Source organism: Cyanistes caeruleus, chromosome 3 (genome assembly GCF_971803275.1).
Source record: "Cyanistes caeruleus chromosome 3, bCyaCae1.hap1.1, whole genome shotgun sequence".
NCBI lineage: Eukaryota > Metazoa > Chordata > Aves > Passeriformes > Paridae > Cyanistes > Cyanistes caeruleus.
In genome coordinates this window covers 87,450,651-87,476,007 of record NC_141703.1, presented here as the reverse complement: position 1 = coordinate 87,476,007, position 25,357 = coordinate 87,450,651, and the positions used below count along the sequence as shown (strand labels likewise).

General features: G+C 41.4%; 1 protein-coding gene across 3 annotated transcripts in view; it reads right to left on the bottom strand.

Moving 5' to 3' along the window:
- The window catches only part of CLCN1 (chloride voltage-gated channel 1), a 38,671-nt gene that overhangs the window by 1,466 nt on the left and 11,848 nt on the right, over positions 1-25,357 (bottom strand). For 2 of the 3 annotated variants that reach the window (XM_086882616.1, XM_086882615.1), the window contains exons 6-22: positions 24,972-25,049; positions 24,143-24,254; positions 18,627-18,752; positions 15,099-15,183; positions 12,557-12,658; positions 10,704-10,788; positions 10,148-10,297; positions 8,621-8,690; positions 7,222-7,332; positions 6,883-7,096; positions 6,033-6,166; positions 5,342-5,556; positions 5,116-5,221; positions 3,591-3,673; positions 2,802-2,840; positions 2,056-2,160; positions 83-169 (exon numbers count right to left, since the gene is read on the bottom strand). In XM_086882616.1, coding sequence (XP_086738742.1) covers positions 83-169; positions 2,056-2,160; positions 2,802-2,840; positions 3,591-3,673; positions 5,116-5,221; positions 5,342-5,556; positions 6,033-6,166; positions 6,883-7,096; positions 7,222-7,332; positions 8,621-8,690; positions 10,148-10,297; positions 10,704-10,788; positions 12,557-12,658; positions 15,099-15,183; positions 18,627-18,752; positions 24,143-24,254; positions 24,972-25,049 — 1,902 coding nt within the window. Of the gene's footprint in view, positions 1-82; positions 170-2,055; positions 2,161-2,801; positions 2,841-3,590; positions 3,674-5,115; positions 5,222-5,341; positions 5,557-6,032; positions 6,167-6,882; positions 7,097-7,221; positions 7,333-8,620; positions 8,691-10,147; positions 10,298-10,703; positions 10,789-12,556; positions 12,659-15,098; positions 15,184-18,626; positions 18,753-21,473; positions 21,553-24,142; positions 24,255-24,971; positions 25,050-25,357 lie in introns of all 3 variants that reach the window. The other variant, XM_023939592.2, reaches the window with a different exon arrangement.

Genomic DNA, 25,357 nt, shown 5'->3' with positions numbered 1-25,357 from the left:
ACTTGCAGCACCTGTGAGTTACTGCAGTGATCCACAGGACACTTGCTGTTATTTAAGAGGATGGCAGAGGATCTGTACTCACCTCTTCCAAAGCCAGCACTCCCCTCAGCTTCCCCATGCTGGTTACGTAGGCATGGCTGAGGCCCAGCAGGGAGAACAAGGTGTGCGTCTAGGAGCAAAACCATGAAAAGACCATGTCAGGGACTTAGGAAATGGGTAGCACAGAATTTGGTGCTAGGGCTGGGACTCAGGATTTAGAAATGGAAGTCACAAAGAGACAAAATTGTGCAGTTATCCCAGTGAGAAATGATGTCTTCCCTTCTTCCCCTTTTGTATCTGCCAAATACTACTCCCTGCTCCTTCTGCTGTGCAGCTGTAGTTGGGACTGCACTGATGATGGAGAGCACATTCTCAAGGCTATTCTCATGCTGCATCTGGTGGAGATTCACATACAACACCCTGTGTTGTGCATTTAGAGACCTATGCAGATCTCTGTTTCATTTTGGTGCTGGAAGATGAACTACCATATATGTAGAGTCAAAAACTGCTTAGGTTATTTATTCCAGTGCTTTCCTTAACAATAGAGGATTTATTTTTTTCCAGTCCCAGAATGTTTTCTGTGAAAACTTAAGCTTGTTGCGTATCCAGTGCAGTGAGAACACTGAGAACAAGTTATTTCCTTTCTCTTACAAAGTCTCCTTGAAAGAACAGATATCACACTGCTATCAGTCTTCTTTTCTTCAGCCTAAATATACCCCATTATTTTACTATTATTCACAGATCTGGCTTTCTAAAACTTTCCACATTCTCAGTGCTCATCTCTGGTATATTTCCAGCCTCCAGGTTCTTGAAGATGAGCTCTAGCTGGACTTTAACTCTGGTCTTACATTAAATCATTCTGTCACAGCTAGTGTTTTACTGTTTGGGTTTTTTTTAAGCATCATATGAGATACTGAATGTCATGTTCTAGTGAAAACTAGGAAAAATCTGATTTCTCAAGAAGAAGACATTTTACTCTAATGTAAAAGAAAACCACACTGGTTAAATATAGTTTGATCACGATAAACTGTGATATTATTTTCCTTGTCAGTAGTCTCACATTTAGCTCTAACTGTGGATACTTCATATAGTTCGATTATTTATTCCTGTTTGGTTTTCATTGTTTTGTTGGGGTTTTTTTGTTCATCCAAGTTAAGTTGATTTGTCTGTTATTTTAGAGTTTCTCACTTGCTCTTTTGATTGACACTTTCCCCATGAACAGCCTTCAGGTATAATTTTTCATGAGCCTATATTCTCAAAGATAAATGCTAGCGGTTTTCAGATTACTTCACCCAGCCCTTCATAAAACTCATCTGAACTATATGCTAGCATATTCTTGTTTTGCTCAAGGCTGACATCTTAACAGTAATTGATTAATTTAGTACAAGGTTTATGCTGACCATTCACATTAAATGAGTATTGATAAAAGCATGCACTGTGCACTTTTACTTCAGTTGACTGCTTTCCCTTTCCACTGAGTAAAAGCCCCATCTTGTCTTCCTCCTGACATACAATGACTGCTTTAATCCCCAGTCATCCTATGCTGACTCTAGGTGTTGCATGATCCAGCTTCCTCTTTCCTTGTGCTTCAGTTCAATGAAGGGCCTGTGACACAGGCAGACTTTACACCCTGGCAGAAACACCCTGAGAAATCCAGGAGTGCTCATTCCAGTGCTGCACACTGACAGGGCAGAGTCTAAATCTCAGTGCAATGCCCCAGCAGCAAGGCACACAATGCTACTGTTCATGTAGCAGATTTTTGTTTGTTTGTTTGTTTGTTTTTGTCCAAAAGCTTTTTTAATAAATGGACTTAGACTTCTTATCACAAAGCCTTTCATTTTGCAGGAGATTGGAGGTGTACACAGAAGATTACAGGAACAAGCTCGATGTTGCTCGATGTGAAAGTGGCTGGTGATAGTAGTTGTGGGTGAAGACGGGGGAATAAATAAGTGATAGACTGGACTTGGAGTGAGTGGAGAAAAATGATGTATGCCTCGAGAAGACATCTGCACTCACCTTGTGCAGGGAAGTTCTCTCCACCAGTTGGAAAGGGGAGGGATCTACGCGGCAGCTGTCAAAGCACACGTTCTTGTTCAGCTCCTCCTGTTCCCAAGCATCTATCTGACACAGGAAAGGAGAGGAGTCACTCTTACAGCTGCATTATACCTGCAGCATTGCTGTCTTGTGTACCCAAGCTAGCTCCCTCCTCTTGTTAATGCTTCTTCCTTCCTACGTACATCATTCATCTTGTCCATTATATCTCACCCCTCAGTCTTCCCACCCATTTCTTGCCAGATGTCAAGTCCCTGTGAAAACAGAGCAATTCAGAGATTTTATGAGAAGATGGGGTTTTGTTTTTTCCCTTCTTAAAGAGGGAGTGAACATCTTTAGCTTTTCTTTCTGAGTGCATCTTCCCCTTGTTGTTGCAAGATAATTGATCCACTGTGTAAGAAATGATGGAACAACATGGGGCCACAGTAAATTTTAGATGAGGGGACACCTGTGGAGGCCTCTAGTCCAAAATCCTGCTGCAGCAGGGCTGACTTCAAAGCTAGATCAGATTAGTCAGAGTCTTACCAACACATCTAGCCAATCTCTTCTCTTATGGTTGAGACTTGCCCACTGTGCCACTCCAACAAGAAAGTGACTTTGGCTATGGCTTTATGTGGCAATCACTGAGGTTCCTGGAGCATTGCAAGTGATAGGAAATGGGTAAAAGAAGCACTCACATGACCACACTCCATTTTTGCACCTGGTCTTACCTCTTCTGGTGTCATTGTCTCAATGACTTCCACTGACTCCTGTAGGAAAAAACACTGTTCAGGACAGACAAAGAACCCACAGTTTCACAGAATACAGAAAGGGAAAATCTGCACAGCCTCCTCACCCCATGTGGTCCCCTTTTTGTTCCAAATAGTGTCTTACCAAGTGCTCAGATTTTCTTTATACTCATCCATTATACAGTGTACTCTGCCCTTGCTGTGCTTCCCTTGCCAATGACAATTCACCATGGAGTTCTGGTGGAGCAATTCAGGTGCCTAAACGTGGCCATCTAATACTGATTTAGATGCTCTCGGGACATCACACATGGGGTCCAACCACTGCCCTGGAGTGGTCCCATAAGCTCTGTCTGTTATACACAAATCCTGTGCAGAGGTGTCAAATAACCAAGGGCGTTTAACATGGCAAGAGCCAAAAGCATTTTTTTCATTTTTCTCCATCTGTCCAGAACTGTTTGCCAAATGGAATAGAACTGCTCTTTATGGCAGGTTAGCCAAAACATCATTAATTTTTTTTTCACTGAGAAAAGATGCCCAAACTCAATCACAATGGTAGCCTGACACCTGAGCACAGGTGACTCTTTAGGAAGATGCACACTCCTTTACAGTAATCACACCCTTTCTCCTTGGAGTTCCCCACTGATGCTGTCAGAGCTCAGGACCATAATTGTGTCCATGCTTTAGCCAAATGCTGAATATCTCAAGTAGTAGTCTCTAGTTCCACTGCATTCCCTTCCTTCTGGGTACTACCAGGCCCTCTGTAGCCCTAACCTGGATGGTGCTCTCTGTTTCATGTGGACGGCTGCAGTGGCACAAGAGCTGCTGGATCAGTTGCCTCAGACTCCTGAAACTGCCTGAAGGACGAGAACAAACATGTGGATAAGACAGAAGAACAAGTGAGACACAAAAATACAAAGCCCCACACCTATCACATCCTCTTAGCCAAGGCAGGCTGGGAAATAACTACGAGGGACATGATAGAGCTGAGCCAGTCACAATCTGGCATTCAGTTTCTAAGATGGTGTCTGGGACATTCCAGAATGAATATTCCCATGCAACAAAATGATTCATCAAACTGGATGTGACAGGTGCCAAGGGGTGAGGAGTCCATGGGTTCTGCCAGCAGTGGAATGATGGGAATAGAAAATACCAGAATTATACTCCCAGGCAGAGGAGTTAGCAAAGAGGAGGAGATGGGGCCTGGTGCTGTTCTGAACAAGGCTGTGGAGGAAGTTTGGTCAGAAGCAAAGATACCAAACTAAAAAAATAGATAGCCAAACTAAAAAAAGAAAAAGAAGGTCTTATTAATTCACTCCTGTTCCACTTCCTCTTGTCATTCCTGGGTCACTCAGTTCTAGCTTCACATAAAATGTTTCACACACTGTCCTTGTTTTATATGTGGTTCTTTTTCTGCTTTGGTAAGATAGGTGGATGGCTGTCCCACCATTCCACTGCTCTGGAAACATAAGGTGGATTTTTCTATGTCTTAAAGTTTTAGTCATACATGAGGGGTGTTAATGAACCAGAATGTGCTATATGCTCTATTACATGTAACCTTTGGGTGCCTAAAAGCACGAGCTAAAGCCCTGTCCTCTGTACTCATTCTCAAGACTGGGCTACATCGCTGTGCTTACTCACTCCCTGCATATTTCAGGATTCATAAAGGATAAAAAAACAACCCAGCATCCTGCATCAAATATACATGATAAATGAATCAGAAATGAGCTATGAGTACAGTCTTGAAAGCACAGCTAATACAGGCTGAGGTGTGACACAAAAGAACACAATGCATCAGTGTTGTCCCTCACATTAATGCAGCTGAATCAAAGAGATGCGTGTCCAAGGGAGGATTCTTTCAATTTTGGAGATGGCTGAGCCTAAGCTACTCAAAAACTTTGTGCAGATGTTCAGCTCTCAGGCTGCTTTCTCCAGGGAGATTCATTCACATGGTGAAGGAGCCAAGAGATGGGGACCCTTCCATCTAGACTCTACAGAAAGCGTCCAAAGAATTGTTATTGCAAAGAATGGAGTGGGGAGACCAAGAGAGTCAGTGGGCTACCTATGCCATGCTCTCTGAGGGGTCATAACAGAAGGTATTTCTAGGTACATTACACTAATGTTGAGATGCGCTAACAAAGTGTCTTTGATTCAGGAGCAGCAGAGAAAGCTCCTTCTCTCAGTCTCTGGGAAGCCAGCACCTCACACAGGCAGGTACACACAGTTAGCATGAAAGCTTCCCCAGGCTTGTGGGGGATTGTTTCAGGATGTGGTTGAGCCATAAAAGAAGTTACCATACCTGAGTGTTGCTGGGGCTCCAAGGTTTCAGGCATTTGTTTAAGAGCACTTGTTGGGCCATTTGGCTCCTCTGGGTAGCTGGGAGTGGGACTTGGAGGCCGAGGCAGCTGTTACGGAAAGGAGAGAAAATGAAGTCCACCTTGTGCCATTTATTTCTCAGCCTCCTCAAATGCCTGACTGCTTCCAAGCATTCTGTATGCTGCAGTCTGTCCACTTCTCTCCCTCACCTCTCCCTTCTCCTCTGTATCCTCATCCTCATCAACATAAGCAAAAGATTCGTGCTTCAGCTTTGGCAGGTTTGCCCAGGGTCCATCGTAGGGTGCCTCATTCAGCTTCTGCTGCATTTCTCTGTTGAGGAGCCGTCGCCGCTCCGGGCTGAGGTGTGTCTGGAGGAGAGCCTGCAGTTCTGATCGCTCCACAGACCCCAGGAGGATCATGGACTCTGCACAGCACAGAGCAGGGAAGCCGTTAAGCCACCTCAAGGTTTTGAAGGTCCCCTTCCACATATCCCCCCTTCCTCCTACCAGCCTCTTCCAGGTGCTCAGGCTCGTACTGTCTAGAGCTGTACAAGAGTCATTGACCAGCCCTGTGGCAGCTCCTAGGCTGTGGGGCAGGACCTCCCTGTCCTGAGCTGTGCCACCCCATCCATGCTCTTGGCTCCTGCAGGATCCCAGGAAGGCCCTGTTGTCACAGTTCAGTCTACAGACGTCCCACACACCTCCCTTAGGTGCTGGATCTGCTTCACTGCCCACACTCCAGCTTACCTGTCTGCCATACATCATCCACAGTGGGATATTTTCAGGGTTTATTTTTTTGTGTGGTAGGTCACACTGCCTGCTCCACACCCTGTAATTTGGAAGCTATTTTATCCAAGCTGAGACAGTCTTCAGGAAGGACCAGTTTCTCCACATTGCTTACCTGGAGAGTCCACCAAAGGCAAAGATTTCACTGTGGTGCTTTGGAGTACTGCTTGCAAGTCTCGGTATTTACAGTTGGAGGAAACAAATTTCACATCTTGGACCATAATGTCCTCAACAAAGATATTGTATTTGCTGTGAATTTATGGATGATAAGAGGAAGAGTTAGCGTATTAAAAATCTCAAGTACATAAATTCCCTAAAGAAATACCTAAATGACCACTTTTTAAAATGTGCTCAAAATGCAGCTGCCAAATGATTGTCTGTGACTGTAACCAGAGGATTTTCCAAGAGGATAAGCACAGATTAACTGGATTTCCATTACAGTTGTATTCCACTGTTACCCCTCACCATAAAATACACACATGTATACATATATGTTTAGATGGTTTTTATATACATACATATGCGTATGATACATACTAGAGAGAGGAAGACATTTATAGGAATAACTGAGTTTTGCTTCAAGTAAAATATCCAGATAAAGCATTTCAAACATTTTCTGGGGAAAAAATATTCAAGCCCCACTGAATTTAGATAAATGAGACTCCTGTTTTTTAAACTGTTAAGCTGAAGCAATGTGGAAATATTAATAAACATTCAGTAACATTGCAGATCATTCAAACTTGTGCTTTCAGTGAAAAGAAGAAGAGGACTTTTCTCCATTTTTGGGTATGAAACCTAATTCTTCAACTTCAACACTTGTTTTTTCTTACTGTGGGCCTATTCTGCCTTCTTAATTCCTTTGTAGAACTGAACCCTTTTCATAACTTTTTATTCCCTTGTGGTCTTAATCCTCTCTTGCTTTATTTCTTTGCCACTCCATGTTTCCACCTGTTTTGCTACAATACCTTATGTGATTCCAGCCCAGGTCTGGCAGGTAGGGCAACTTCTTCACCTGGATGATGCTGTCATAGAGGCTGGGCTGCAAACTCTGGGCCACCATGTTGGCAAGAATGACAGCCACCATCATGGGCAGGATGTGAGAGATCTGCCCCGTCAGCTCGAAGCAGATGACAGCGGTGGAGACGGTGTGGCTCACCGCTCCTGTCAAAGCTGCTGCACCTTTCCCAGGTAGGAGAAGGAATAGGGAGAGGAGAAGACTGTCATATAGAAACAGCATGTCATATCAACCAGGAAAATTACAGCAGTGGGAGCAGGTGAGGGAAAAAGAAGACATGGAGGCTCACCAATGACAGCATACCCTCCAGGTAAGATTTGATAAAGAATGTCATCAAAGAGGATGCCGTTGGGAAAAAGTGATGCCATGATTTCCCCAATGAGACGTCCAAATGCAGCACCTGAAAAATATCACTGACAGTTATGTAATTAACATATAAGGAACATCCAATCTGAGCTGTGCTGCTTTGCTGGGCAATCTCTTGGATATTTTCTAACAGGAACGAAGCCAAAACTGACATTAAAATGACACTGGTAACTGAAGAGTAGTTCTAAGTTACAAAATACAGAAGTTAGACTCCAAGAGGAAAAAAGGGCACTAAGATGGGTAAATACAGTTGATCCCTCATTCATTCACTTGGGCACACCAGGCACAGCAGTAGCTGTGATTCTCAGGCTGGAGGACATATTTTCAGACTGTGTAAAATCTCAATCCAGATCAGACTTGAGGCCCTTTAGACTCTCATTCTGTGGATGTCTAAACATTGGAATCGCAGCTGACAGAGAAGTTTTTGTGGGAAGAGACTTCTGGAGGTCTTGTTCTGACCCCTGCTCAGAAAAGGGCTAATTTCAAAGTGAGGTGGAGTCATCCAAGTCTTGTTCAGACAGGTTTTACAAGTCTGCAAGGATCTCTTGGATTGGTGGACACAAAATGGCACAATGTTCCAGGATTGTATCCAAAATGCTGAATGCATAAAAACACACAATTTCTTGCATTGCTGCCTAAGTCTTTTCCTAACACAGCCTTGATGTTGGTTAGCCTTCATCACTGCAAGGGCATGGTGCTGCCTCATGTTCAGTTGCTGCCTGCCAGAACTCAGAGATCCTTAGAGCAAACTATTTCATCTGAGAGTTGTGGGTACTTAATGCTGAACATCATGAGCTTGTATAGTTCAGTCTAACACAGCCTCTTTCTTAACATTAGCATCATATTCTTTTTATTTTTTTATTGGAATTAAAACCAGTTAAAAGTCAATAAACTTTTTATGTTATCACATTTCAGTCAGAAGAAAGGAGTAAGTGGTAGACTACATTGTGGGTACTAGTTTTGAGGTTACCTCTTCTGTATGGCTTTCAGGGGTGAAAGGAACAACTACTATTAATTGTAGGATGGAAGTTACTCTGTAAGTGAAGAGGCACAGAGATTAGAAGGCCATGGGTCAGCATGTCTCCCCAGGTGTGGCTTTCCTTATGTAAAAGGGTAGGGATTACCTACTTGGAATTTAGTTTCGGGGGTTGAGGAAAAGTCAAAAGCAGAGACCCAGTCTGTGGACTGCTAATCAGGCTGTCACAGACATCAAGTGATGACTGCTCTTACACCAGATGCACCCTGCTGGGTGTGTAGGCAGTGCCTCTCCTATTCCCTCCACCTGTCAGATGAATATGCCACAAAACAAAATTGAAACTCACCTAATACGAAAACAGGCATGAAGCCTCCACAGGGGATTGGCATCGTGGTGGCAATAACAGCCATGCAGAACTGGAACAGAGGCAGAGGGTGCAGTTGTTACTGAGCAGCAGTAGCATTTCCTGCTGCCCCACTCTGTGCCCAGCCTGGCTACAGAGACCAGAAAGCTGCTGAGGTGTTGTACTGCTAACTGAGCTCTGTCTTTGCAGTACCAAATCTGGCCAAATAGAGCTGAAATCTGACTATACTGCAATGGAGAATCAGGCCAGGCCTTTGCCCAGAGTCAAAATAGCAGTTTCTTGTTAATGTGGTCTATCCCAAGGCTGAATACATCCAGAAGAAAATCAAGAGGAGTTATCTAGTGAATAGAGAAAGTCTTTAGTTGGTAGGACAGTGCCAGTGAATCCAGTGACTGAGGGTACAGCTCTTCCAAAGGCAAGCAGATAGACTCAGGACAGACACACCCTGTAGTCCACTCCTCTTTTCCTCAAGTAAACAAGACCTTTTCTGCTTGGTACACTGTAATAAGAATTATCACAGAAGGAGAACCCTTAACTACCTGTCAGAAATTTGATAGAGTGTTTTACTTTAGGTGGAAACAGTTGTGTCAATCAGTCATTGATAGCTGTTCTTGAGCTACTGAAATTTTCAACTGACATTGCAAGGTGGCCTCAGCTCTTCTGTCCCTTTGGAATAAGTAAATACTAAAAGAATTAGCACTTATTCTATAATATTTTAATCCTTTCATATATATATATACATATATATATATATATATATATATATATATATATATATATATAATCTTAGGAAAACCTCCTTATTGCTACTTTTATTTTGAACATTGGAATATGATGTTTTCTTCTTTCAAATGTGTTTGATTTTTTTTGTTTTGTTTTTTTTTTCTGCTCCCTCCTATGTCAAGCTGATCCTTTCAGAGGCTGAACAGCTGCAACTTCCACAGACCATATCAGAATTTTTAAGCTGCTGTTGCTTTTGGGGAAGTGAGCAAAACTCTTTCTAGCTGCATTTCTCCATCAAGTTTTGATGGACCGCTAACAAATCCTTGAGCCTCACACAGCCATAGATTGTGCTTGCATATTCCTATTTGTCTCCTATCTGAAGTCAGGAATATCAAATAGGCTGTATCAGACTTCATTTAGATCAAACATAAATTATCTGAGAACTTTTTAGGCAAATATTTATTTTTGTGGAACTTGAGAAATCTTTCCTGGTTTAGTCCTCCAGCTACCAGCTACTATAGTGGATACCAAAGGTCATTCAGCAGGATGCATGAGGAGGATGACCTGGGGAGCAGAAAAGGCCACAAAATTAAGGAAACTATTCCCTAATAGTTTTGGTCATTCAAGGTGGACAAACATCACATCAGAAGATGTAGGAATCCACTGCAGCTGTAGTTCTTTGTTCAGTACCCAGCAACTCCTCACTGGCACTTCACAAACTGCTTTACAAAAGGGAAGAACATTCAGTCTGAGTGGAGAAGGGTTATGGTGGGCTGGGCTTCCTACCTTCACGAGGAAGAAGAGCAGGATGATGACGAAGACGCTGACTTTTGGATGGATCCAGGCAGCAGACTTCCCTAGGATCTGGGTGTCTCCAGAGTGTTTGATCCAGGTATAGTTATCAAAAAGAGTGCTGATGGCTTCCCGTGGCATCAACTAGACAGCAAAAAAACCAGGTATGAGTCATGAGATTAGATGGAGTAAATGTTCTATCTCTGTTACGAAGAAGCAGAGGAGATTTTTACTGTGGTAATTCATGACTATGAGACTTAATTCATATTTTTAATCTTCAGGAAGAGAGAGACAGGACTTTACTCAAATAGGTGAAAAGATAACTACTTTTACACATGGGGTGACATCTTCCTTATTATTTGCTTAGAAGAGTGGACCTTTTTCAAGTTTTCTATGAAGGAGATAGCAGAGATCATCTAGTGCCTCCTCAGTCCAAACTCCTCCTCTATCATTCTTCCCCTTTCCCTGGCACAAGGTTAGTGGGGCAGAGGACAAGGAGATAACGTACTAAAGAACTGCACAGAACTGGTAATATACTTTCCAGTCTCACCTCTCCTGCCATGAACTGCCCAAATCCATGAGGAAACGTCACAGACGCTATACAGAAGGTTATAACCGCGGGGTATATCAGTCGGCTGTAAAGAAAAAAACTTAGTACAACATGGCCTCACATTCTGTTCTTGTAGCAGCATCACTTCAGGACTAGGAATCCCTTTTCTGTGAAACCTCTCTGTATTTGTATGCACTGCTTTGGAGTGCTGTTACTGGCAGTTTAATGCCTGGCTCCACTGATCATCATAACTCAAGGAGTTTACCTGTCAGCAAAACCCTTTTTCCCATCAGAATTAGTGTAATAGGAAGGATGGAAGAAGAGAGGGGTGTACAACATGCACAAACTTGAACATGTAGGAGGAATGAGTGTTTGCAGTGATGTGTTGATGTATTGTCAAAAGCCACTATTCTCATTTGTCCTGATGATGACAGCCTTGCTTCTTCACCCACCACGCAATGCATCCTGTCCTAGTGGATTTAAGTGTAGGGGGTTTTCAAACATTTCTGCAGGCACCTCTGCATAAGTTTTCTTATGGGGAAAACTGCTTCTCTTTCCTCTGAATTGCTGACTGTCACAATTCTGTGGAAGGTGTCCTTGGCAGCCAGTGGGTCTAGCAGTGCCAGGCCAGTGGGACACAGTGGGACAGAGGCTGAAGCCATCTGTGTTTTCCTGCTGCTGTGTCCAGAACCAGGGTGGGTGTCTGGGTAAAACTGTGACACTTCACAAGCACTGAGACAGAATGAACCCAAACTGCTTCCACATGCTGGACTAATCCTGTAATATGGCCCTTGGCAAGTTACTGTTTTCTACAGGAAGTGTTGGCTGAGATTTAGGAAGACAAAATATAACCTTTAATTTGTTTCGGTCTAAGGACCTAAAAAATTCTGAGAAATCAGTGAAAAGTGAATTCCCACTTTTCAGGCTTTGCTCTGCTCCTCTATTAACTTGACTTCGTAGCCCTGCTGCTGCTTATGGGGAAGGCTACACGATGAAGAAAGACAATTTTTCTTCCACATAAAAAAGTAAGTTAATTTGAACTTCTGTTTATCTAGTGGTTTTTTTCTGGCCAGGCCTGCAACTTGATAAGAAATAAAGTCCTCCATGCCTCTCAACTTCAAAAATTCTCATAGTATCACATCTTTTTCTGTAAAGAGGCTGAAGACATTTACAGCTAGTCAGCATTTCTTGTTCAGGTTATAAACTTTGGAGGCTAGAACGTTATTAGAGAGGGGAAAACAGTATCTTCAAGTGTCCTGTAAAAACTCTGTTGTCAAGACTTTTATTTTGTATTTCTCTTCCATGCTGCATTTCACACCATTTGGTTACTATCAGTTTCAGCTTTTGGTTCATAAGAATGGAGCACATTCCTCACATTTTTGCCAATACTATGATTAAAAAACAAATACATATTTTAAAAACATAGTTAGATTTCAGCTGCCTTTAATTTTCCTGAAGTATAAATAATGTTGAATTTTTCACAGATCCTAAAAAACCCAAACAAACCAGAAACAGCCTGATTTTAAGAAGCATGATAATTGGCTTTCTAATTAAAAATATTTTCTGTCCAATGAATAGTTTGCCTTATCCTCTTAACAAATATTGCAGAGTCTCCCTTTCAAATCAAGAAGCTATTTGAAAATATGGAGGCTGATCAAAAAGAAAATCCAGTGCAGGAAAAATTCTCTTGATGGTTGCAGAGATCTTACTCTCATGTAGGAGCAGTTTCTCACATTTTTACTATTTTACACATGAAATAGGTCTACTGTCTTCCAGAAAGCATTTGTTGTTATCCAATACCAGGAGGGTGTAAGAGTCTGGTCCCTAAAGAGAGTATCTTGACAAGCACTCACTATTTGGTGAGAAACTGGCTCAGAGCTTTATGACGTCGGATGCCCAGGACCACTTGGCGATTGAGATAAACAAAAAAGGCTCCAAGGAATCCAGAACATATGCTAAAATGGAGAAAAATAAATAAAATCATGCCAAACAACAGATAATACACAAAGTATCAAAGAAGGAAATGAGTTTAAGTGGTTTAGTCTTGAGCTGCTTGTGAAGTCTTTGGAGTGTCACCAAGAGGGTTACTCCTATAGCAGCTCATTTGAAGATATTGACTCCCTGATGAAAGGGGAGAAATTATCTTGGACCTCTGTCATTCACACTACCATTTTACCAATTTTCTCTTGCTGAGAGGGAAAAATCCATAAAATAATCTATAAAAAGAGGCTGACAGTTCTCAGCGAGGGCTCATGAAGAGCAACCAGTCAAAGACCAGTATTGTCAGAGCTTAAACATCAGGTTGGAACAGAAAATAGTAAAAATGAAGGGAGTTTTAAGTCTGATCCAGTAAAATTACATGCCTACAAGAGTTAATAATAGTAGTAGGAACTCTTGTGCCTAAAGCAAAGTATATCATCTCTATGATCCTAATCACTTAGGCTTATGCTCCTGATCTTAATAAAGTAAGAAAAAAAGTGGAGTTGTCTAAGAATTGGTGTGATCCTTAGGCTCTGTAGCTTAATGAGACTTGGATAAATAGAGCCTAATACTTGAACATGAAAAAAAAAAGGAAGAGTGGAAAAAGACTGCATTTAGAATTGGTAAGGGGAAGCCTTATTTTATGTGGCAAGTAATTAACCCACATGATACTGAGGAGAAACACTTAATATTTTCATCCTATTCATTTCTAAAATTAATGGACTTTTGCTTTGCTATATGTTAAGCATGCTTTTGCCAAATCTCATTCAATGATTAATTTAGTATGCTTAAAGTATACTAAATATACTTAATATAAAGTATGTACATTGAAAGTAATACTGCTTTATCATTTAAAAATTGCAGAAACACGTTTAAACTGAGTATAAAGCTTTTCACAGACAAACATGTTCAATGAATTACTCTTAAATATTTTAGGCCAGCACTGATTAGAACAGTGTTTAAAATAGACCAGTCCCTTAGGCAATATAAGCCTAAGGACTGCACAGTCAACTGAATTGCTCTATAATACTTTATTTTAGAATATAGATCTCTCCGTGCATGTCTATCAATTTATCAATAAACTGGAAGTGCTCCTTTTGTATAGTTTATGAAAACTAACATTTGCTGACTCAGAAAAGCAAGATCTACCCATTGATACTGCTTGTCCTACATAAAAGTGAAGAAATATATTGGGTAGAAAGAAAGTTCAACTTTGAGACTTAATGTTAAGAGAATTTGGAGCATTCCAAGTTGGCATCCGGACTTTATCCAAGACTATCCAAGCCTTTGGGGTTGTTTGTTTTTTTTTTATTTTAAAGACCACATTGGACACCCAGGCATTTGAAAGCACTTTGCAGTTGTCATATATTCCTTTCCTAGCCTACGTGCAATGCTGAAAAAACCAGCTCTGTCAACCCTGTCCAAAACATAGTGACAAGAAGTTTTGCATTCTAACAGCTAGCTGTAAAATCAAAAGTATTACATTTTTCCTTGCCAATCTAAACCAATAGATTCCTCCAAGTTCATTAGGCAAATTTGTTTAAGGGGAAGAACAAAGTGAATACTTGTTACTAGCAAAAAGTATTCACAGATTTTTCAATATATCTGAGGTCTTAAAAAGCCCCACTTGATTTCATATTCAAGTAAATTAGTAGGAAGGCAGCCAACTGAAATAGGCTGGAAACCCTCAAATATATTTCTAGTCTTGTATGGAGATCTTGCAACAGAGAATATTCACAACACCAGCACTGGTGTTCCTACAGTGTGTTCCTTTCGTTACTGCTCTGCAGTGATTTCCCTGGAGCCTCCCTCAAGCTCTAACCAGAGATGTTTCCCCACAGTAATTCCAAACTCATCTTTTCTCTAGTATTTCCCAATTTTCATTTTTCTCAAGTTCATTCTTTCATTTCCTCTAAGTTAGCCATTATTCTCACTGAATCCAATTATGGTTGGTTACCCTTCTCACCATGTTGAGTACACCAACCTCTCTCAAAAAAGAATAATCATTCTGAGCTTTTGAAAAGGAAAGTTCAGGTTAAACCTTTTCTTCCATCTTTGTCATGTGAAAAGGCCATACTTGCTAGATCAGTTAATATGGGGACAATGTCAAAATAGTTAAAGGGCCATTCAGTAAATCTATTCCCAAAGCTTTGACCAAGTAACTCCAAGCTTAATTTCTGAAAAACATATATGGAAAGGAGGTAACAAACACCTTAATATTACCCATATTTCTTTCCTTAGCCATTGTGATACGTGGGCACCATTTCCAAAGGAAGAATTCCAGCAAATAGAAGCCTTTTTTGCAACAACCAAAGTGACTAAAAGTGATGTACATAACTTTTTGGCAGAAGAATTCCTAACACAGATCACGTTACAACCTTTGTAGAGCAAGGTATCAGTTTCCTGGGAACTTACCCTATTATAGCAAATGCTGGCAGCTCTTGCAGATCAAAGGGGAAATCCATACGGAAGTTTGTTCTGAACAGGGCTGTGATGGTAACTGTGAGAGACAAAAGGTAGAGGAGGAAAGAAAATAATGAGGTGAGAAATTAGATGCAATAAAAGCTAGGGGTAGGGACAAGGAAGCTGGTTAATACATGCTCCTGTGTAGTTTGACATTTATATATTTCTGCATTTATATGTTTACATTTATTATATACATTACTACAGATTGGCAGACAGCTCTGATTTAGTAGGTTCTATTTTTGAGCACTTGCAACCCTAGCAATCTAGATGGTCTAGGTTTGCTTTCAGAGAATGTATGCATTATTTTTAGCTACAATTCCTGATTTTTTAAAGGCTTTTCTTTTCTTTCTTGTCTTCTACCACCCATTAACTATAAAAAAAAGCTCTTCCTGGTATCCTTACTGACCGAGAGGTCTGTTTGCTGAGGTAGGCAGTGCCTGCATATCTGAAGAAGCTGTGTCACTTCTGGATTGCCTTCCAGAAACAAAACTCAGATCCTCACTGAAGTTACAGCTTCAAAATGTTTGATGGGTACCAAAACAGGCTTTGGAATCAGAGATGGAAAAGATCAGCTAATCCCCATCTTCTCCAGCTCACCCCTCCTGGTAGTGCTGCTCTGCTACAATGAAATGTTGAAACTTGAGCTGCTTTTGTCTGGAGGTGTGTTATTGTGTGGAAACAGTAAACATCTGTATGCCAACATACAGAAGGTGAAAGATAAATTAGCAATTTAATACAGAGTGGAAGTGCAGCTGAATGAGGATGGATATAAAATCCCAATTTGCCCTGGATGAAGGGGTTATTTGTTCAATGAGGAGATAAAAGAAGCAGTGAAAATCTAGCATATGATTATAGCAGGAAGCATTAAGTACTTGTTATTTGGTCAGACAGAACTAGGTTTAGGGTAATAATTTAATGAGGTCTCAGTGGGTTACATTACCTAAGATAGCTAAGCTTAAAACTGCATTCTGCTATCCAAATTGAGAAGATCTTCCTCCTTGTCTCTTCCCCCTGTTCCCTCCCTCCCAGCTGCACTATTGTTCTCCTCTCCTGTCGGGCCCACTCTGACACATCACAGCCTCCTCTGAGTTCCTTTGCCTCATTAGAACCTGCCAGAAAAACTATCTGCTCTTTCCCTAGATCACTCCTCTGCTGGGGAGGCGAGTTGAATTGCGGGGAACAGCAAACACAGAGATGGCAGCAGGGAGGATTAGAAGAGCAGTCAGGGATGGAAGATGGTGAAAAGAAGGGTGTCCTCGTTTTTGTTAGATCAGCCCAAAAAAGGGATCATTGCAATTCAGTTTTAGGAAACAGATACTCCAAGACACTAAATGGCAGAACATTAAAAACTACATTGAACTCATTTCCAAAGAGTTTTGATACAGGGTGGCAAAGATGACCAGAGGAAAGGGAAACAGTCACAGCATTTAGTCTAGGTCTCTCTTGGTTCCACCTCTACTCCCACAGGACAGAAAGAGATTTCCACAGAGACTCATCCCACCTGTCTACATCCTCTTTCCTGAGCGACTAAGTCATCCTGAAACTGAATGTCTAAGCCATTTTCTCTGCATTGGTTACAAACTGTACTAGTTTCAAGTATTTGCCCAGTTCTTACAAAGTTAGAAGTAAAAAGGAATGGGAAAGTAGCTAATGTGAAAGTCTGCTTAAAAATAGATTTGAACTTTAGGGTAACACTGAGCCATGTGTAGAATGAACCAGAAGGAGCAGGAGGAAAGCAAGGCACAAAATCCTATGGCAAATAAGATGAAAAGTCTGGGACGTGGTAAAACAGAAATCCTGCAAATTGCAGAATTCCAGCCTTCCTTGACTGGCAAAGAGGGGCTCAAGCTGCAGCAGCCTACCAGCGTGGTTGGCAAATAACCAGATGTTATTTGGGAAGTACAGGTAACAGTGGAAAGCCAGCCTAGAGTATCAAGAAGCCAGCAAAGACTCTGTGGGTCTAAGAAATAAAATAATTTTGGTGAGATTCTACACAACTTATTTGCATCTGTCATTCTGATGTGATCACTTCCCTACCTGCTTCTTCCTGGTAGCAGGCATAATAGAAAAACCTTGCATGAACAGACTGAAAAGACTGGGTATGTAACTTTTGAAAGGAAATAAATGGGCAAGAAAAGACATGAAAGACAAGTTAGAGCAGACATGATAAGAGATCATAAAATAATGAATGACTTTAGCTAGAGAGAAGTTCCTAGTTCCTTAATACAAGGACAAGGAGACTGACAACACAAAGAAAATACAGAACTGTGAAAATGAATGATTTTTCTTAGCCAGTTGAATCATGGAACTTTTTAACCTAGACAGCCAATGAAGAAGAACTTAAGGAGCTATTAATATGGGTATTAAAGCTGTCTGGATGATTTTCAAGAAGGGATAGGAGTCAAGATGTTTCAGGATTAAGCTAATTTCTAGTGATTTGAAATTAAACTAATTTCTAGACATTTCCAGTGATTTGAGAGACCAACAAAGGAGACAGAAAAGACAAAGTGAAGGACAGGAAATTATCTCTTGTTATCTGTCTTTGAGTTTCTTATATTTCTTTTCTGGAAAGAACAGAAAGATTTGGGCTTTGGGATTTTTTGTGACAGACCCAATGATTAAATACTCCTCACTTTTAGGCAGTGCTACACAAAGGAAGATTGAATCACTTTCTACATTCAAGTGGAAAGTGTAGTCATTTTCTATATTCCAGGGAATATTCAACCCCCCCAAAAAATCCAGCCCTCTGAAGTCAAGAGAGACATGTTATATCAGTTTTAAGTAAGTAAACTGCCCACATGGAGCTCAGTAAAATAGATGTAATTTTAAGAATAAAAGACAAAGGTACTATAAGGAAAAAGTTTACATAGAAATGGCAGCCTTCTGTTCCAAAACTCTATTCCTCCAGTGGCTGAGATGCTCTCCTGAACGAGCCTGATTTGTGCAATTTCTGTCTGCAACAAATGTCACTCTCATGCTTTTCAGTTACTTGAGACACTTTATTTTTTCAGGTCCTTCAGTCAGATCCTACCAATCCTGTACTCCTAATCATTTAGTCATCTCAGTTTTCTCGCCTATCTGTTTTTAGTCAAGAGATGACCAAAGCAGGCCATGAGTTTTCCAGCAAGGATTACATACATCCTCTGTGATGGGATATCTCTGTGATTGCAGCCTGCATGCTGTTCTGAGTAGAGGCAAAAGAATCCCACCTCAGGGGGGACTTTTGCTTGCTGAGGACTCATGTTCTGTCATTTATCAGTTAGATACACCCTGGCTCTCCTAGGAATGGGTTGGGCTAGACAACTGACAGGACGAAAAGACACTTCCCTTTCTCCTTCCCTCCGTGCTGCTGGAAGTCGCGTGGTGTGGCAGAACTCCCAAACCGCATAAAAACCTGGCGGTTTTGAGAAAGATGGAAAATAATGCACTAACAGAGCAACTTCGGTACAAAGAGAGCAGGAGTGGCTCTTAGCTTACCTGCATCCTTGTTCCAGACGGCAAGGACTCGGAAGACGAAGGCACTAAAGGTAGCTGCAAAGAAGCCTCTCCAATAATTGCGCACAGCAAAGTAAGTGGAGGTGACCTCAATGCTGAAAAGAACCCCTGGAAAGAGTTGGAAAGGGAGCAAAGTTAAAGTAACAAGTGTCATGTTGGAAACATGAGAGAGGATTCTAAATAGCTTTCTAGAGCAGTGGTCTCCACACTTTTTCGCTCATGCACTCCAACCAATAAAAGGTTTGTGAGCATGTACCCTGCCCCCATACGTGTATTTACTTAAAAATAATACGCATGTACTACTGTACTTAAACATTGTGTACACTATCCAACATGCAAAAAAAATGGATATTAAACAAGGATGAGATAAAGATGAAATAAACATACTTTTAAAAAGAATCTGTTTTATTTATTAAAGGAACAAAAAAATTAGTTCTCACTAAAATAGTAATATTCTTTACTTTTTAAAATCTGAGTTTTATGCTTCGTGACACAGGGATTCAAAGGACTGGTTCTATGTCCAATTATTTTGATACTTGGTCTGAGAAGAATATCTCACAAAGACACATAGATCCAAATGCAAGAAATGTGTCATTGGCTGTGCTGGCTAAATCATTATACTAATTTTTCAATCCCATGCACCACCTATGCAAAGATTTTTGTTAAAATTTGGATAGTAAATTTTCATCCTCCCTGATGTCGATCAGTTGTTCTTGCAAAATAATCAGAAGTTGAATTTTTATATTTTTAACAAGTGTGTTCAAAACCCACTGAAAATCATAATCTTGAAGATTTTTAAAAAGGTAGGTATTTCTTTTTTCAAGTTTTTTGAGTACATAATGAGAGTTTTTGTAGCTAAGACACATACATTGTATTTGGCAACAGATTCACAAAACCTCCACAGTTTCTTTTGAAAAGCAGTTTCTCACCCACTGTTAGAACATCACTTTCACCTTGAAGTACATCAAATATGTTTACTTTTACAAAAATAACTGCTAGGTAACAATCTACTGACAGACACTTGTCATCACAGAAAAGATCACCAAATTCAGAACACTTGTCTTTTTGTAAAAGGAAAAGGAGCAACTGGACTTTAAATTCTATTCTTCTTTAAAGTAGCTGTCAGATAACCAGCAAATGCCTGTAGGATTTTTGTGGTCATCTTCCATCTCCTTATGAAGTATTGTAAAGATTCTACTCTTTCAGGGTCTTGTTTTTATGAAATGAACCACATCAACAACATCCTGTAGCACTTTGTGCATGTCTGGCTCACATTTCTTTGCTGCAATAGCTCATCTGTGAACACTGCAGTGCATGAATTCCAGGTGTAATGGTGTCTAGGTAACCTTACCCCCCAGTTCTTCTCTTACTCTGCTCCACCAGTTGTTCATGCTTGCAGAGCTCTTCCATAAAACACTTTTTATTAAGGAAGTAATTTACTGTTGAGAATACAGCTTCTGTGGTAGATACTCCTTTCAGTGTCTCACAGAAAGAAGTCCTGCATTTCACTATTGAAACAGAATCTGGAAAATACCATCATCTGAGGCATTTTAGAAACATCTGCACTCTAATCCAGCTGCACAGGAAACCTCTCCCACTGTGTAATTTGTAGACTCTTGCATCTTCAAACCTTAAGCAATATCTGCTATGCATCTCCCAGCAGTGTTTACTGATGAAGACACATATTCTACTTTGCTGCTCTGTTGTTTTCTGGGTATTATCACAGCCATTTCTACCTTTTATGGCAGCAAGAACAAGTGTTTCCCCTGTGGTATGTGGTATTTTCTCTTTCTGCTGTGAAGCAAGAAACCTCAAAGGAGGCTTCTCTACACATTTGTCATTAGGTTCAGTGAAATGTTGTCAAGTATTGGATTGAATGTCACTAGGCTTGAAACATCACTGAAACAATTGTAGAGGTTTGTCTTCATGTTCTGGATGCTTTAAGTGTCTCGCTAATTCTGATGGCTTCATACCCTCATTAGTTAACTTCTCAAAGCACAATACACATGTAGGGTAAGCTTCTTTGTTAACAATAGCAGATGTAAATTCATATTTAAAATAACCTTTGATAATTTTAATCTTTTTTTTTTTGTCTGACTTCCTCTCAGATCTGATTAGCTGTCCATTGTTTGTACCTCATAATGGGACTGAATAAGGGCCTGTACTGGAAGTGTCAGTTCTGCCACTTTCCTGTCATTTCTCTATGCTCACATTATTAGTATTATCTTCAATCCATTTGCAGGAACCCTTTAAAGCCACTTTTCCAATTTGTGAGGATTAGTTTGGTGAACACAAGATAATATAATCCATAAATCCACTTAATCCGGTGTGGGCACACATCGATTGCAATTCGTTGCAATATGCTGAAAGAGAGTAAATGATTGAGGGCACCACAGCCAACCCTCCAGGCTGGGAGCATCTCTGCACCTCATGCACTGTATCAGACAAGTGGCCATCTGACATATCAGGGCACCAAATGCCTAATGTCAGTGAAGTTTAATCTATTTACTTTTTTATATTAAGAAAAGGAAATTTTGCTATTTGGTTCCCACATCCAACAGATCACCTTGTGCATCCCCTGGGGTACACACACCCCAATCTGGAGACCACTGCTCTAGACAGCCTTCTCCTCCTGCCTCCAGGAAGTGGACAACATGTGGAAAAAAGACTGTCAGAGATGCTGGGGAGGTTGAAAACGCTAAAGGTAAGTGTCTTTGTCCAGAGAAAATGTCACATCAAAAACGTGGTGCAGGAGAGGGGAGAGGAGAAGAGGACTAGGCAGGAGAGGATTTAGGTACCTGAAGAAAAGGAAACAGAACAGCCACTTGCCTCCAAGTGGTGTCCCAAAGCAGCAGCCAACACCCACAGCACACCCCACAGTCAGGACATCTGTGTAATAATAGGGCTGCTACTGGTGAAAGAGACAAAGAGAGACAGACAAACAGAAGAAAGAAGGAAAGAAAACAGAGAGTGAGTAACAAAATTGGCAGGTATGACTGCATGGTGTCACCCAGCTCTGTTGCCAGTCTCAGAGTTACAGCTATGTTTATCTTCATTCTCCCTTCTGTATGGCTTCAAAATAATGAAAGGGCAACAGCTGGCACAGGACAGGCATGTACCTGGAATCACACATTCAAGAAATGTGAAGAAGGCAGCATCTTGTTTCCTTTGAAGCATACACATTTCTGTCACTGTGGAAGAAATGTCTCATGGAAAATCCTGCAGAGGGTGGAAGGAGCATAAGTAGGTTTTGCTCCATCTCTTTTACTTTGGCAGGGAATCTCAAGATGCACATGTCCCACAGAATGCCTCAAAAAACACCCTGTGACTCAGTGTGCACAAGGCACATGCATGTCCAGAGCATGGTGTGGACTGATGCTGAAGGTTTTTCCATGCTGGGTGGGTGAGTGTGTGACAGATCACCTAGAAAAGCATGGTGCTGTCCTGGAGAAAATGCTCATAATAATTAAAAATGTAATTGGAAGGTATAAAAGGGAGAGTCTTTCTAAGAGACTGGATACCATTTGCTTGTCAAGGGCTAAACTGGCTTTTCAAATCCATCCTCCTTAATACTCAGTGGGGTATTTACCTGCAACACCACCGAGAAGTTACACACCAGGGCAATATGAAGTGAAACTGCAAGTTATATCCCGGACCAAGGTCAGCTGAAGATTACATGATTCCCAGGTAATGGAAATCACATTAGGCAATTTGGCATAAGTCCAAAAGAGGAACTAGGGCTACAAAAACTATGACGATTTTCTGTTTGTTCCCACACTAGAGTGTTATCAGGGAGTCACAGCAAGTTTTAGTCCTGTGTTTCTGAATGCCTCTGTCTCTGTTCAGAGCTGGGCTAACTGCAAGGTTAGATCAAAGGTAATAGGATCAGGGTGCTCAGGATCAGGCTGCTAGGGCAGCCCTGAACACCTTCAAGGGCACCAATTCCCCAGCATCTCTTGACACCTGTGCCACCCTGAACCACCTTTGGGACCAGGGAGAAATTGTTTTCATGCATAGATGGAATTTCCCTTGTTGCAAGTTGTGCCTGTAGGCTCTTTGTCCTTTCACTGTCCTCCTCTGCGAAGATTTTGGATATTTTTTCTGACATCTCCTTTAGCTACCAAAGGCAGCACTTAGATCAGTCCCTCTTTAGCCTTGTTTTCTTCTCTAGCATCTCCCACTCATCTATGTATGATGCATCCAGGAGTCTCCAAGACTACGTTAATTCCAGGTATAGAGAAAGAAACAAGAAGTGTAGACTTCTACAGGGAATTTTTTTGTTTGGTTGGTTTTTTTTGCTTTATTTTTTTACCATTAGCACAGATATTATTCTTCTGTATACTTCCGATGGTTCCACCTGTGGTCTGATCCTTGGTTCTGAAACTGCTTTCTCTCAAGGCTTTTGGCAGACTGACAAATTTTGCCTTGAAGCCTCAGGCTTCAGCTCAGGCTGTCTGCATCTTGCTAGACTGCCCACATATGCACAGTTCTCAGCCTCTCTCTTGCTTAGCCTGATTTTCTTTCTGGCATCTTTTCTCAAGTTATCAACTGAACAACCTCTAATCTGTAGCTGACAAACTATGTTCCTTCCTTGATTTATTTTTTTTTTTTAATAGCTAACCAGAGTAAAGATCAATATTACTGTTGATACAAGACCATGTTGCATTTGTCAGCTAACTCATCCATTTGAAGACTAAAACTAAAGTAGTACATGGAAGAACTAAAGCCAACTTAGAAAAATCCCAAGCATTTAAAAACTCCTTACACTTCTGGGCACTTCTGGTCCTGCAAAGAGGTTCAGAGAAGCACATGGGGAGAGAGGGAAGTGAAAGACAATATCTATGAATATATTTATGAATATATTTCCAATGCTTTAGGAAGAAGTTATCATGTGCCTCTGTTTAAAGAAATTCAATAAATCAGAAGACTACTACAAATGCATGAGGGAGACACAAATTTCCAAATTTCTCCTCCAAGTGGGATCATGGAAAGTTGTGAAGGGACCACTGGAGTTGTTTCCCTGCTCAGAGAGCTGTTAGTTCTGTTAATTCCAATGTTAGATCAGGTTCTTGCCCAGGTGAGTCTTGCACATTTCCAAGGGTGGAAATTCCCTGGACACTCTGAGCACCTATGCCAGTGCTGGACCATCCTTGGGAGAGAAGAACATAATTTCCTTTAACAGAGTCAAAATTTCCCTCATTGCAAGTTGTGCCCGTTGCCTCTCACAAGATATTTTTTGTGCTTCTGTTGTCTATTTGATCTTTATTGAGTTTCTGGACAGCCCTTGGTACTGTGCTCATGGCTGGCAGGGACTGAACAAGCTGCATCATTAGAAATCAGGACTTTTCCCTTCCTTTTGCTGCCACCAGCTACACGTGAAAAGAAATAACTCGTGTTGCTGAAATGGAGAGGGATCTGTGGAGAAACTTTCATGAGAGCAGGAAGTCTGACAGCAAGAAGAACTGTACATTAAATGTCACGTATAGGAAGACACTTGCCTCCAAGAGGAGCCTTGAAGCAACATCCGACTCCAGCTGTGCAAGCCAGCACCGGGAGGTCGAGCTGCCGATGCGCATTCTGGAACAGGGAGTGCAGCCAGAGACGGGCATGCTGGGGTTAGAGGGAGCAAAGCCACGGGGTTAGGACCCAGAACAGTGAAATAAGCAACAGCCAGCAGCACAGTCAGCCACTGCTATTACAAATGGCAGGCTCTACACACTTTAGTGCAGTCTTCAGTAGTGGCAGCTGGTCTCCAGCAGAGACATCTGGTCCTTGTGCAGGATCTACTCAAGTCAAACAGCACCTCCAGTTGTATTGCACACTCGTGTTCTGCTAAGAGCCTGCATGTAAAGGAGCTCCTACATTTATCTACTTGTGCAGTTAACAGGTTTTTTTATACAACCAGTCAATACAGTGATCAGCCCGCAGAGGCTGATCTGCGATAGCAAAAGCATAGAGACGGTGTCAGTGTCTATAATTAGCAATGCTGTATAAATTTGGCTTAAAGACAAATTGAGCTTTGTCTGCAGCTACTTTTTTATACAGTCAATGATCACAGTGCAAAGGCATCAATCACAAGATTGAAAACTTGTCAAACACATACTCCTAACCAGTCTGTGTGTAATTTCTGGGTAACACTGGTGGTCCTGCACAGTTATTTGGACTGTATGTCTGGCCTTGCAATACTTTTGTTCAGCTTGTGTTTTACTGCTCTACAGCAGTACAGTAAACATCAATCTATGTGTTTCCTCCGTGTTCCCTGGCCTACCCATACTATCCTGGGAGCTCAGCCAGTGGAAGAACTGTGTGCAGAAATATGTGCCTTACCTCATACACCCCACAGAAGATCGACATGAACTTGCTGAGTACCACAGCACAGATACTGGCAATATGCACAAAAGGACCCTGCAAGAGAAGAGGGGGAGAAAGTCAGTGAGGGCTGCCCTCTGCTCACTGACAACCATTTAGCTACTGCAGGCCTCATAACTTCTCTCTGGCCATCTCTGCTGGTAATAGAGCCATTAAGGTTGGAAAAGACTCTGAGGTCATTGAATCAAACCTTTTATGTGGCATCACTCTGTTCACCACTAAACCATGTCCCCAGGTGCCGTAACCACCTTTTGAACCCTTAACACCATTTGAACCCTTCCAGGGATATTGATTCCACCACTTGCCTGTTTCAATGCCTGACCACCATCTCATTGAAGAAATTT